This window comes from Anomalospiza imberbis, chromosome 2, assembly GCF_031753505.1.
Source record: "Anomalospiza imberbis isolate Cuckoo-Finch-1a 21T00152 chromosome 2, ASM3175350v1, whole genome shotgun sequence".
Taxonomy (NCBI): Eukaryota; Metazoa; Chordata; class Aves; order Passeriformes; family Viduidae; genus Anomalospiza; species Anomalospiza imberbis.
The window spans coordinates 112600246-112614004 of NC_089682.1; the positions used below are offsets into that span (position 1 = coordinate 112600246).

The 13759-nt window shown below is 38.9% G+C and overlaps 1 protein-coding gene across 2 annotated transcripts in view; it reads left to right on the forward strand.

Moving 5' to 3' along the window:
* The window catches only part of DHRSX (dehydrogenase/reductase X-linked), a 166498-nt gene extending 153251 nt beyond the window's left edge, over nucleotides 1–13247 (forward strand). For both annotated transcript variants that reach the window (XM_068182606.1, XM_068182607.1), the window contains one exon: nucleotides 12786–13247. In XM_068182606.1, coding sequence (XP_068038707.1) covers nucleotides 12786–12983 — 198 coding nt within the window. In that variant the 3' untranslated portion in view covers nucleotides 12984–13247. The remainder of the gene's footprint in view (nucleotides 1–12785) is intronic.
* Nucleotides 13248–13759: the final 512 nt, after the last annotated feature.

The window sequence follows — 13759 nt, forward strand, 5'->3', positions numbered from 1 at the left end:
TTAATTCTCACTGTTTTATTTTGTCTATCAATAGTTCTGCAAGAGCAAGCCTCAGGGCCATGGCTATGTAAGCCCTGAATAACTCCAGTATCAAAACCCCAGTCAGAAACTGCAGAGACAGGAGCTACCTGAAGATGAAATAAAAAGAATAAGAAAACTTTCAGGAATATTGTTGGATTTTTACCACTCATGCCTCACAACCCCTTTTTTGTTGGGTTTTTTTCCTTCTTCTTTTTTTTTTTTTTTTTTTTTTTTTTTTAATAGTTCACTGGGGAAAGTTGTTTGGAGATGTTTGGTGTGAAAGGAATTAAATGGTTTTCTCCTTTCCCATTTTTCATTGTCCTGTTTCAGTTAACAAGGTTTGGTCATTCATTATGGATCTCATTTTTGGAATTTGAACCAATTCTTCCTCCAACAAAAGCCAGGACAGTCAGTGTAGTCATTTAAACAGGAATGGGGTACACCACGTCACCTGCACAGCAATGTGACATCTCTGCTGTGACTTCTGTCATACAGAAAAGGAAACAAGAACATGGCAAGGACCACATCTGTCACCAAATTCAATCCTGGCTTTTGCAGTGAATTCACATTTTTTTTTACTCCATCTGCTACCTTAATGAAGGTTTACAAAAGAACTTTAGAAATAAGCCTAGGTATTAAACTTGACAGCTTCAGTGGATAGTAGTTCTGGGTCTTCCCACTTACCAGTAGATAACAATTACACGTAATGAGTACGTGCCATTTCATGCTTTCTTTTTTCTGTTCCACTGGCAAGAACTTACACTTGCTTTTCCTTTAGAGCCCTTGCAAATGAGTAGCCATATCACCTCTCCATAGGCTTATACTCCCCTCTGCATTATGAGTACCAGCCTGCCCTTCTTTCAGACCATTTAGCTGATTAAGTGTGATAAGCTTAAACTCTTGAGTAATTGTTTTCAAGAAGAAAGTTTTTTGCTTCCGTTTCAAACCTTGGGAATCATTTGTGTGGCTGAGGGTCTGAGTGTTTACTCTCTGTCTAATGAGCTCTGCAGTTAAAGATATGATGCCTCAAATCTTGTCTGACATAGTTTTAGAGACTAATCTCATTGAAATCCATGGCACTCTTTGCCTGTCTAAAATTATCCATGTTCTTTGGGTCTCTTCTGAATTTAAGCCATCAATAGATTCCTTTGCAGATAGTGAAGAGCCCCCGGGGTTGATTGACTTAAACAAAAGGATTTAAGTTACAGAGCTTAAATTCACTTTCAGTCTCCACAACAAAAACTTGATTTGAATAATCAGATTCAGTCATCCTTTAAATTTGCATTTTTAGTTATTTTGTTAAAAACAAGTTGATTCTGGTGGTTTAATAAACATTCAGATATGTCAGTTTGCAATTGAATGTAGCTTTTGCCTTTAAGCTTAGAACTTCTCTTGGGTAATAAAGGATAAGCTATATGGACAGGTCCATAATAGAATGGTTTCTGAATCTATCCGTCATTTCATGAATTTAGCAATCTGATAGCATTGTGATAGAAAATGGGAAATGGTAGTTCTGTTTACAAGATCACTTTTTAATTATTATTATTATTTTTACAAGCTGCTTCCTGAAAAAAATAGTTTATTAAAATGAAGAGAACTGTAATTTTTCAAGGGTTTTATTGCTTAAATAGAAAAGTTCTGAACTTATCGGGCAAAATTGAGGATGTAAAATCTGTAATTACTTATTTGAACTAATGATCTCTTAAAAAGATATGATTAGAAAATCTGAGCCACTCTCACCTAATTCTAGTCTTCCACTAAAATAACTATAGAAAATAAGTCTGGTCTTCTTGTTTTCCATCTTTTGCTATGTTACTAGGGACAGATGTAAATTAACCCTCTTGTTTATATCTTTTTAGTTTATCATTCAAGATTAAATGATGAAATTGCCAGTAACTGGAATTATGTGAAACAAATTTCCAGAATAAAATTCCTTCCCTCCCCACCACTTTTATCTGTCTTCCAGTTTGAACTTTCTCCTCTCAGTCTGGGGAATACTGTGAAACTATAATTTAAGCACAATAACTCCATAAAAACCAGAAACTCAGATCAGCTGGGTCATGGACATTCTTAAATGGTTGTTCTGGTTTGGGCTGAGATGGAATTAATTTCCTTCTTAGCAGCTGGTACAGTTTTGGATTCGGTATGAGAATAATGTTGATAACGCACTGAAGTTGTAGCTGTCACTAAAGTGGTGCTTATGCTAATCCAAGGCCTTTTCAGTTTGCTATGTTCTGCCAGTGAGAAGATGCACAAGAAGCTGTGAGGTAGCATGGCCAGGACAGCTGACTTAAACTGGCCTAAGAGACATTCCATACCATTACAGCATCATGCTCAGTGTTTAAACTGAGGAGAGGTGGCCAGGAGCCATTGATTGCTGCTCAGGGGCCTCAGTCAGTTGGTAGTGAACAATCATGGATTTGATATTTTCCTGACTCTCTTCCCCACCCCACTGGGGGATGGGAGGGGAGTAAGTAGCTTAATTGCCAGCTGGGATTGAACTGCAACAATGGTATTTGGTGAGCTGCTTTGAATTCCTTTCTTCCTGTTAGCTCAGGGACAAGAAGTCAAAGGCTGACACCCAAGGTGAGGATAAGCACTGCAAGGTGAAGGTCTTTTTCCATGCAGGAGCTTTGTGTGGAGCATACCCATCAGCAGGATATATTACAACCCAGCTAGCGTGCCACTGCAATGCAGGACTAAGAAATTTGGGGGGAAGTGTACTTTTGCTTTCATCTCTCCCATCTTCCCAGACATATTTTCATCTTGCATGTCATTAATGCACAGATGTAGCACCCTGTAGTCATTTTGAGTTAGTTTGTGCACGTCACTAGTTCTGGTCCTCATCTTTGGCAGTGCAGGCATATGGCCTGCCTGAGTCCTGGGGAAGGAGTGTTCTCTGCTGACCTTACCTGATGATCTGGGAAAGGATTTGCACTTTCACATCTTCACTGTCTGTTTTCAGGAGGTGCTTCCAGCGGGAAAGGTAGAAAACTGAGGCTGGCAGCCACCATCTCCCAGCCCTCCTGCACCTGGCTGAGCCCACAGCTTGAAATAGTCCTGCTTCTGTTTGGGGTGCAAAACTGGGGGTTGTAGCAATTTAAAACAGAAGAGGCTGTGAAATAGCTGCTGGCTTATGTAATTTTGGGTTATTTCATTTTGTCTGTGTTCTGTACAGTCTTTTTGCTTTTTGATCTCATCATAGTTCCTAAAGGCTTTGAATATTGTGGTTTTCTTTTAAATATTTAGGAGTTCCGTGCCAATCCTGAGTTCTTATAATAATTAAAAAATAAATAACAGTCATTATGAGAAAGTTGTGAAGTGGGAGATGTCTCAGTTTTTATTTTCTAACAAGGGAAAACAAGATACATGATTTGTCAAATAAGAGTAAGTAAAAAAGTAGAGATGATGGTAGGGGGCTACAAGTCAGAAGTTGCCATCTATATTATTCCTGAAGTCTTATGTTTTCACCAAAAGCCAGCAAAGATATTTTCCTTTGCGTGAGCAGGCAGGTAATAAATTGTTCAGAGGTATATGAACTCGGGAGTATCATCTTCAGCAACTTGAGCCTTGCTGTATCTCCTGTTCTCTGGGGCTGCTAAAAGTGCAGCTACCACTTCAAGCACAAATACTTCTTTGTGGGCTTTGCTGTGTTGTTTTGATTGCCAAGATCTATCTTCTTTGAAAGAATTCAAGAAAGTAAGACTGGCCTATGTATTCATGCAAGATAATGCATTGAAAATGTAAGCTGGAAGTAAACAAATAAATGGTGTGTTTTCCTGTACAAACACAGGAGTTACAGCCTAGTGCACGAGGCATCAGGGTTAGCTCTTCAGAGACTCATTCTTTCCTCGTCTCTTCTAACCTGCACATTTGCTTCAATATATATCTTGTGGGTCTCTGAATGGAAGTGTTGCAGAAAATTCCAGATTATGTGAGGATCCAGGACAATTCTCAGTGATTTAACTCAGGCATCCTCAGCAATAGGTATCTGCTGGACATCACCTGGTTTCCAGAGAGCTCATTAACCAGACAGAGTGTTATGCTCACAGAAGAGGCTTCAGTATTTTGTGAAGTACACGTACATTCTCATCTCTCTCTGCCTATTATTTCCTAGAGACTGGATCTTCCAGCAAGTGAGTGTCTCTGGTTGGATGTTTATGCAATGTCTGGGGCAGCAGGCTCCTATCAGTCAAATTTTGCATACTGTTACCGAGCTGAGCGAGGTAACAAGTGTAAAGTGATTTCAGTGGCTGCAGCGATATCTCAGTTCTGACTTTGAAGACATTGCTGTCTGCTGCAGAGCAAGCTTAGGGATCAGCCTCCAGGCAAAGTAATATTCCTCAATGCACTTGACAAAATGAATAAGACTCAGCCATGATTAATGACTTTGACCCAAAGTTTCAAGTCCCTGCTCAAATTCAGTCATGTAAAGTTGGGTTCTTGTTTCTATTTCAAAATTGCTTAAAAGTGAACATTATTGTTTTAGTACTCTATTCAATATCTTAGAAAATACAAAGTATCCGCAAACAATCCTGCTCATATCACCAATGTTACATTGCAATTCTAACCTGAGAGACATTCAGTTTGAAATTAAGGCACAAATATAATTTTATATATATATATATATATATATATATATATATATATATATATATAAAATTTATAATATTTGTATTATACTATTATTTATAATACCTACAAGTGAGTTCACAGTTGGAGCTGCTTCTTGAGACAGATGGAGATTTCTTCAGCATAGCCCAGAAAGCTGGCCAGCCAAGAGGATCTTCATTCATCTGCCTTAGAACACAAGTATCTCATGTTATTTGACATGACCCGTGATGTCCTTTTGTGGTGGTTTAACACCAGCCAGCAACCAAGCCCCATGCAGCAGCCAACTCACTCCTAATCAGTGGGTTGGAGGGGAGAATAGAAGGGGTAAAAGACCCCTTAATAACTCGTGGGTTGAGATAAAGACAGTTTAATAGGGAAAGTAAAAACCATGCACACAGGCAAAGGGAAACATGGAATTGATTCCGTGTTTCCCATGGGCAAACAGCCATCTCCAGGAGAGCAGGGCCTCATCACATGTGATGGTGACTTGGGAAGATAAATGCTATCACTCCAAATCCCCCCATCTTTTTGCCCCTACTTTTTATCCCGAACATGACGTCATATTGTTTGGAATACTGCTTTGGTCACTTGGGATCACCTGTCCCACCTGTGACTCCTCCCAACCTCCCACACACCCCCAAGTTCTTTGCCAGCATGGCAGTAAAATCAGAAAAGGGCTTGGCTCTTTGTGAGCCGTGCTCAGCAATAACAGAGCTATCTCTCCATTATCAGCTCTGTGTTCAGCACAAATCCAAAACACAGCCCTGTACCAGCCACTGTAAGAAAATTAACTCTGCCCCAGCCAAAAGCAGCATACCTGCTCAGCCTGAAGTAGCAGCTTTAGAAGAAGGGGGTTCAGAGTCATGGCAGCTGCCTTCCTCAGTCAAACTTTGCTTGTGTTTTGAATCTGTAACGAGACTCACCCCATGGCTTCAGAGTAGAGCTGCTTGGCCATTTTTCAGCAAAACAGATTTCTCAGAAGGCGTATCTCTGACACAAAACCAATTAAAACCTTCTAGTGCAAACTCCATCAAAAGATTCATGAGGAAGGAGGCGTTCGGATCTGGGCATGTGCCTGCTTCTTGGGCTGCCTGAGCAACAGGCTGACCCTGACAGTCTTTTGAGGACAGTTCCTTTCTCCCATAGCCTGCCTTATTTACAGGCATCCCAGACACCTATACAGGGGCTGATGTGAAGGCAAGATGAGACTTCCCACTCTCTCTGTGTACCTCAGTTTTTTTTAAGGTCTTCCCAGAAAAGTTGCTTTCAAAAGAAAAGGAGATTCGGGATTTGATACCTTCTGTATCTGTTTGCCAGATGTCTCTGCTTCTGTTCTTTCAGTATCTTGTGCTCAGGGAAAACTTCTCTTTTTCTCCAAATAATCTTGAATTTTTCAGATTATAAAAGCTCCTTTTCTTGCAAATTTTAATCCCTTTTTAGTGTGAAAATTGCTTTGTGTTCCTAATTCATCAAACTTTCATCTTTTATTACATATTTCTCAATCTTTGATTGAGAAATTATTTCTCTGTGGCCACAACATTGTCAGGAGAAAGGCTTCACACTTTAACTGAGCCATTTCTGCTATTCCTTTCAAAGACAAAATCTGAAGAATATTATTATGGAGTAAATTTATTAAAGAATTCTCATTGCCACAAGTTGGGGATTGAAGAGAAATTAATTTGGTGGTGCTGACTGGGTATCTAGGGAGAACTATATTCAATAAAATATCTCTTTCTAGTCTATTATCAAGGCAGAAATTGGATAGAAACAGCATAATAGCAAGCTACATATGAAAGAATAGAAGGCAAGAGAGAACGCGGATGGAAACCAGGGCTTTTGAGCGAAGGCAGACATTGCTGAAAAGCTGTGCTGCCACACTTCTCTAGCAGCTTTGGCTTCCTAGGGACCTGACAGTTGGTCCTGGCCACTGGTCTCACCAGGACGTAAAGTCAGCTGCTGCAGCCTTATTGATCAAAGGTGGCTGAAAACGTCCATCCACCTGCATCATGGTTTGCTTTCTAGCCTTTGTTTTCCTACTCAGTATTTCAATGGATTACTTTTTGTCTGGAATTTTCAAAGCGACAATCACATTAGGAGGTCTAGACAGTGCAAGTTACACAATGCACACTGAACACATATAGCCCCTGTGTTCACCTGGAGGCTGTGGCTCTACAGCAGCTGTTATTATTTCACCTTGGACTCTTGCACCAGAAAGTAACCTGTTGTCTTCCCAAGACACCTGGCTTCGAAATGATTCAGTGGTTCACAGATCATAGTAGTCAGAGCACCCTAGAACACAGGTAATTTGCTTCTCACAAGCTTGTATGCTTTAATATTCATGGGAACACAATCCCAGCTCCTCTCTTTCTGATTTTTTTCAAACTATTCCATGTTCTGTGTTTGCCTTTGTTCCTGAGAGTCAACCAGTGCATTGAGGGTGACTGGATGTCACCCCTCCACTAGCTGCCACCAAGTAAATGAAAGACTTTGCTGTACCGAGTAAGAGCAATTTCATGTTCTCTTTGTTGTTGCTAATCCCTACAGTGTATATGCATAGACCTGCTCAAGCATCACAGATGATCATTGTCTTTCCTGAAGGAAGACAGGAAAAGAAGAAAACTCTGCATATACAGAATTTTTCAGTACAGAAGTAAGTCAGTAATATACCAACATTTTAAAAAGTATTACCAGAATAATTATCATTGAGAAAGGTGAAGGAACACAGGCAAAAGTGTCCGAGTACTGATGCCCAGAAGATGGCCTGTTCAGTGCTTTCTGCGTTTTCCTAGCTGGAACCAGGGGATTTTTTACCCACTCAGGAAAGGCCTGATGCAACTCACTCTTTTAAAAAAGTGAAGCCGTAGAACGAACACCATGAACACCTGTGGCAAAAAGAAAATCAAACCAAAAAATATCTGCAATCTCATTTAACTCATCAGTTTATGAGTAGATTTCTCACATGAACTGAAAAGTGCATGATTTAATGAATGGTACATGAGCTAGGACCAGTGTTATAAGCCCACTTTTGATGAAAGTTCCTACAGCAGTCTACCTAATGTTGCTGATTAGGTTTATTCCATAGTTACTTAATGTATTCTGCAGCACAAATTATGGGCATAAAGGTGTTTTAACATGTTTTTTCTCAGCATTAATTGATCTTCCAGCTTACCAAGCAGTGCTGTGTGCACATCTCTCTGACCCCCTTTTCATGTCTCTCAAAACTCAACTGTGATGTCAATAAGTGATTCAGCCAGCAGCTCTCTGTCCTCTGCGCCCAACCTTCTCTCCTATAATTTCTGAGATGGCAGAATCCTGAATTCATGAAATACAAATCAAGTGCAATTTTCTGATTGAGTGAGAGGAGGGGAAGCTATCCCAAAGTCATAAGTCCCCTGATACCATGGCTTTTATCACTGCTGCCCTTTCAATCATATTGCCAACTCTGTTAGCCAGTACAAATACAAGTATATGCAGGCTGTCCAGTCAAGCAATTTGTCACAGTGTTTAACACACATAGATCAGTTGTCACTGTTTGCTGGTAGTTGCTGCAAGTGGTACTGAGAAAATGAAGTGATTACAGAGGAGGAATTATAGGAGCTTTTTTCCTGTCCAGTTTTCTGTGGTTTCTGATGAACGTAACACACTGTCTACCCAGGACTCTGAGCTATGAATTCAGGTGAAGGTGGAAGTGAATGAGTACATGGATTATCACGGAAAGCACCACCAAGCCATCACATATAACTGATGCAGACACATGACTTCTAAAGAGTTAGGCTGTTGCTCCCTCTTTTAGACAAATGGAAAGGATGTAACATTTCCTGGCGACATGGCTGTAGGAACTGACTGTTGTCAGCTAGCACATTTTGCAAGAATTAGAACCTATTATCGACAAAATTGCATTAATCAAAATGCATGAACTAGCAAGTCCTAAAAAAGCAAAACTAAAATACAAACCCTCTTAGCACTTGTCCCAGTTTTCCTAGAACAGAATATTCCATTTCATACTGAGGGAAAATTATTCTTTGACAATGAGTTATAATTGATGAATATTTAAGGAAAAAAAAGGAATATCAGAGCTTCTGTGAAAAGAAAAAGGCCTTTTCTTTGGGAATAGATAGTGCCAAAATAATGTCATTTTATGTATGTAGGCTACATTTTGCTTAAATAAGCCGGTCACAGGCTATCTTTTCTCTCCTTCCTTCCACTTATACATCTAGTGAACAAAGATGTGTACTTTCAATCAGACCTTTATTTACTGTTGAAGACAAACATAAACTTAATTGAAAAAGAAAGTAAAAATTGTGATCAATACTATAAAAAGGGGAATGCAGGTTCAGAATTTCATTGGGAAGAAGTTAAGCAGAAATCAGTTTTACTTGTATATTACAAAGGTATTAATTACAGTTCCTTGGATACTAATAATAGAACAGTTTGTGAACAAAAAATCCAAATTAAAAAAAAATTCAACACCAGTAAGATGGTAACTGAAGAGTGAAGAATCATTGTGCAATTTATAGGCATCCCCTTTCTCTTAAAACAAGTCCAGTCAATTAATGAACAAGATGTTATTGATTCTGTATATATGAATACTATTCTTTTACTGTTATTTTATTTTACTTTTACTGTCTTTTTTACACTGGCAATGTGTAGAGAATCCTCCCCTGTGATTTGAATTATACTTGCTATTACTTCTTGTCTACATGGAACTCTTGGTGTAATACTTCATAGTAGAGATCTTAAAGTCCATCTAATTCCAATCCCTCTGCCATGCAAAGAGACATCTTCCAGTAGACCAGGTTGCTCAAAGCTTCATCCAACCTGGCCTTGAGAATTTCAAGTGATGGTTAATTCCTTAATGTAGTGTAGCTGGGTTTTTTTCATTGTACATTTGTATAGAGTATCATGACAAACATCCTGGCGTTTTATAGTCAAGATATTTACCCATTTGCTGGTGATTTCTCTGATCCTTTATCAGGTGCTCTCCTTCCTAGAAAGCCACTGGCATCAAAGGGTGGGTCAGATGTGTTGCTTTGACTGTAGTCTCCTGTTTGTGGCCATTTTCTTTTCCAAGAGCTTGGTGGTTTCTCCTCATATTTTGATGGCCTATCATGTGGTGAAAGAAAAGCTATGGAAAAGCTCTTCAAAGGAAAGTTGGCAACCAGGAGTGAGTCTGCCACTGCTGGAACAATTCAGCCTGATCCTTGTCCAGATACATATTAATTACTCCAGTGGTTGCCTCCTGTTGCCAGCTTCATCCTTCCCAAGAGGTCCTCAGGCACTGGTGCACAGACAGGATGTCTGCATGTGTCTGTGTGTCTTTGTTTGTTGCAGTTGATTTTTGGGTGTGTAGTAGACCCAGTGCTTTCCCAGAGTCTTGGCTCTTTGTGTGAATGTGCAGTTGCTGTCACAGTAGGCATGGACAAGATCCAGAGAGAGAATCGCAAAATGTACTTTACTTCAGCCTCTCAAAACAAATACGTCAAACTCCCAGCAGGGAAGTCAGGGCACTCCTGGTGCAGGTTTCATTTTCGCTTTCATTAAAGCAGAAAACATGCCAAAACAATAAAGAGATTATAAAGAAAGGGAAAATAAAACTTTCATCATTAATTAAGCACTCAGAAGCTGGAATAAGACAATTCATTAGTCATACACAAGCAACTCACTCTCTGTTGCACTGAATAAATTATTTTCCTCACTATATTTCCATAATACCTAGAATCCTAGAATGGCTTGGGTTGGAAGACACTTTAAAGTCCAACTAGTTCCACCCCCTGCCACGGGAAGAGACATCTTTCACTAGACCAGGCTGCTCAGAGCTTCATCCAACCTGGCCTTGAACGCTTCAAATGATGGCTAATTCCTTAATATAGTGTAGTGGGTTTTTCCCTTGTGTGTTTGGATAATTGCTTCTAGCAAGAGGTGGTAGAAGCTAAATAGGAATTTAGCACAGACCTTTCAATTCAGCATATTGCATATGGTGGATTGGAGAAGCAACATAAATCATATGAAAAGTTACACAAGCTGACTTTAATGGATGGCCACTGTTACTGTGCTTATGAGTCGCAGTGTGGGTGTGTAAGCATTTTCAACTAGTGCATAACCTTTATTTTAAATATTTGATATTAGTTTGAATAGAAGAGAATAGAATAGCATAACCTTTATTTAAAATATTTGATATTATTTTGAATAGAATAGAATAGAATAGAATAGAATAGAATAGAAGACTGTTTCAGTTGAAAGGGACCTACAACAGCAGTGACCAGTTCATGACTGACCAAATGATAAAGCACATTCTTAAAGGCGTTGTTCAAATGCCTGTTCAAATACCACTGACAGGCTTGGGATACACCAACCACCTCTCTAGAAAGCCAGCTCGTGTTTGACCACGTCTTGGTATAGATCTCCTCTGGTTGGGAACTTAACTGGCATATCATCAAAAGAAGAAATCTTGAAAAATCTGCATATCCTGGAAGAACCTTACCATTGAATCAGCAGAGGCAGCCTCGTATTTCTGATGCTGTAACAATATCCATACAGACCAGTCTCTGAGGTGGTAGAGAGCCCTGCTCATAAGAACATAATCACACAAATTCTGCCCACAGTTTTTCTGAAGCATTTTAGTGTTGAGCTGTTGTCATTAAGATTTGGGAGTCATGATATTGACATTTATGCCTGTTTGTGCTGGAGAGCTGTTAAACTCAGGAACATAAAGTCCAGTGAACCATTGCACGAAGTAATGGTTTATCTGTGTCACTACTGTTTTTTAAGTAGAGCATAAGAGTACATAAAAAAACTTTCACTTATTCATTGTCATCCAGAAAAATGTTGTATAAAAGCAGGAATGCTCATATTCATCGTTGTTCTGCTAGTTTACAATATCAAGATATTTTATACTGCTGTTCACAGTTGATCATTATATTAGCCACTCTATGAGCAATGCATTGTCCTGACCCTTTATGTTATTTACATATTATACTGAGTATGAAGAGCACTATTTTCCATAGGATAAAGAAAGGTGAAATAGCAGTAAAATACTAAACCAAGGTAAATGAGCATTTTAAAGTGATTTTTGACAGAATATCATAGTACAATAATTTTCTTAAAAAAGTCAAACAACAAAGATCTTCCAATTACTTAGATTTATTAGTTTTTATAAGGCAATTAGTAGCCTATTCACTACAGTCTCATTCATCGAGTGAGTTCTTCAGGAAAAGATATCCTGTCAGGTGCTGCAGACAAAGCTTTGAGTGGCATCAGTACTGTTAATGCCTCAAAAAATGACTGTAAGTATTGCAAAATGATACATTATTATCTAGCAGACATTGATCATAATTATATCACTGATAAAGGCAAGCATATAAAATGTTGTGTTTTAAATATGTCCTTTAATTAGAATAAAAATACCATGGAAATAATTTCAGTTGTAGCTGTGTGATCCTTCTAAATGCAGAATGTAAAATTTTTCCATATACTCAGGATGAAAGGAGATATCACTCTAAGATATTCACTTATGAATTTTCATTTAATAGTCATGGTATATCAGACATTATAGATCATTCACCATTTTGCTTCATGGCAGAGCAGAGCCCTGATAACTATGCTGTGTTTAAAATATAGTTCCCTCATTTACCTGCCTGCTTGGACTGAACTGCAGAATCTTAATTTGCTCTCATGGTTTCCATAATCCTTTCCTCATGTCACAATTGTTGTTACAATGAACACATTGCTTGTACAGCATACCCTTCATCTTCTTAAGGCAAAGCACAGACCCTTTCATCCTTGCAAAATGAATAATTAAACTAGGATTTTAATATTTGTGCTTGCTTTTGGGTCTATTAGCTCTCACTGTGAAAACTAAATCAATTATTTTGTATGCTCCATCTGACTAACTCTTGAAAAAATAGACTGGAGTTTTCCATATATCTGTTCTGGCTTTAAGCTGTCTTAAAATAGCACTATTGAAGAAATGGACTCTGCCAATTGAATAAGTGACTTTCTTATTATTACAAGCTTCAGGTTTGCATAAGGACCAGAAGTGTAAAGCAAAATTAGGGAAGATGTTTGTCACTGATAAGGTCCTGTGGTGGTAATATAATTCTTCTGCTGTGCCTGCCTCACTTGAATTTGTTTTTTTTTTTTTGTTTCTGCAGACCCCAGAGGAAGGAGCCTCTACAACCATCTATGCAGCAGTATCGCCCGAGTTGGAAGGAGCTGGTGGCTGCTACCTTTACAATGAGGAAAGGACAAAATCGGCTGACGTAGCATATGATGAGGAGCTGCAGGGAAGGCTCTGGACAGAAAGCTGCAAGATGGTCGGGATTTCTGATGAAGCCAGCAGGCTTCCCTAGAAGAAGCCACTGTCAGCTGGGTAAATGAAACACATTGAAAAGCATCTTAGGTGAATTCTTGCAGCATCAGTCATCATCCTGGAAATCACTGTTCAGTCCCAAAGGCAAACGTGAACAGCTCTGTTCTTCACTTGAATCCCTAATCTGCTAGGGTGTGGGGGGAATATTCCCACAGAAAGGTGTAGTGGTTGGTTTTAAATCTAACCATCAGTTTTGTAAATCATTCTGTTTCAGTCTGTGATTAAAATACAATCTTTAAACATGTGCAGAGATGAGTTTTCATTGTTTTGTTCAACAAAAATAATGCTTGAGCATGTTGTGCGGGGAGGTTTTGAACTTAAACCACCTTTGTAGACACAAGTTACTCTTTTAAATCAGTTTTTAAAGTTGCAGCTTTATTTCCTTAAGCTTCATTAATCTTTAGGACACTTTCATCAGCTTGTTCTGATGCAGAAATTTGGCATTCATGATCGTGATGTTATTTCTGTCTTAAAGTTAGTTTTATATGTCAGCTTTTATCGAGAGGTATTAACTGAAGGTCAGAGCAACAAGAAAAAGTAAATAAATAAGGTCTTCTTCAAATAGGATATTGAATTCACTTGTTTCCAGTTTAAGTTCATCTCTCCTATAAAGGTGAGGAAGGGATCAACCATCATAATGGCAACACTGGCTTTGGCAGTCAGCCTACTGTCTTGTCAGTGGGCTAAGATTTACTTGTCCCCTTTTCTCCTGAACCCCTGTGATGTTGCATCTACAGTTTCATTCATTTTCTTTCA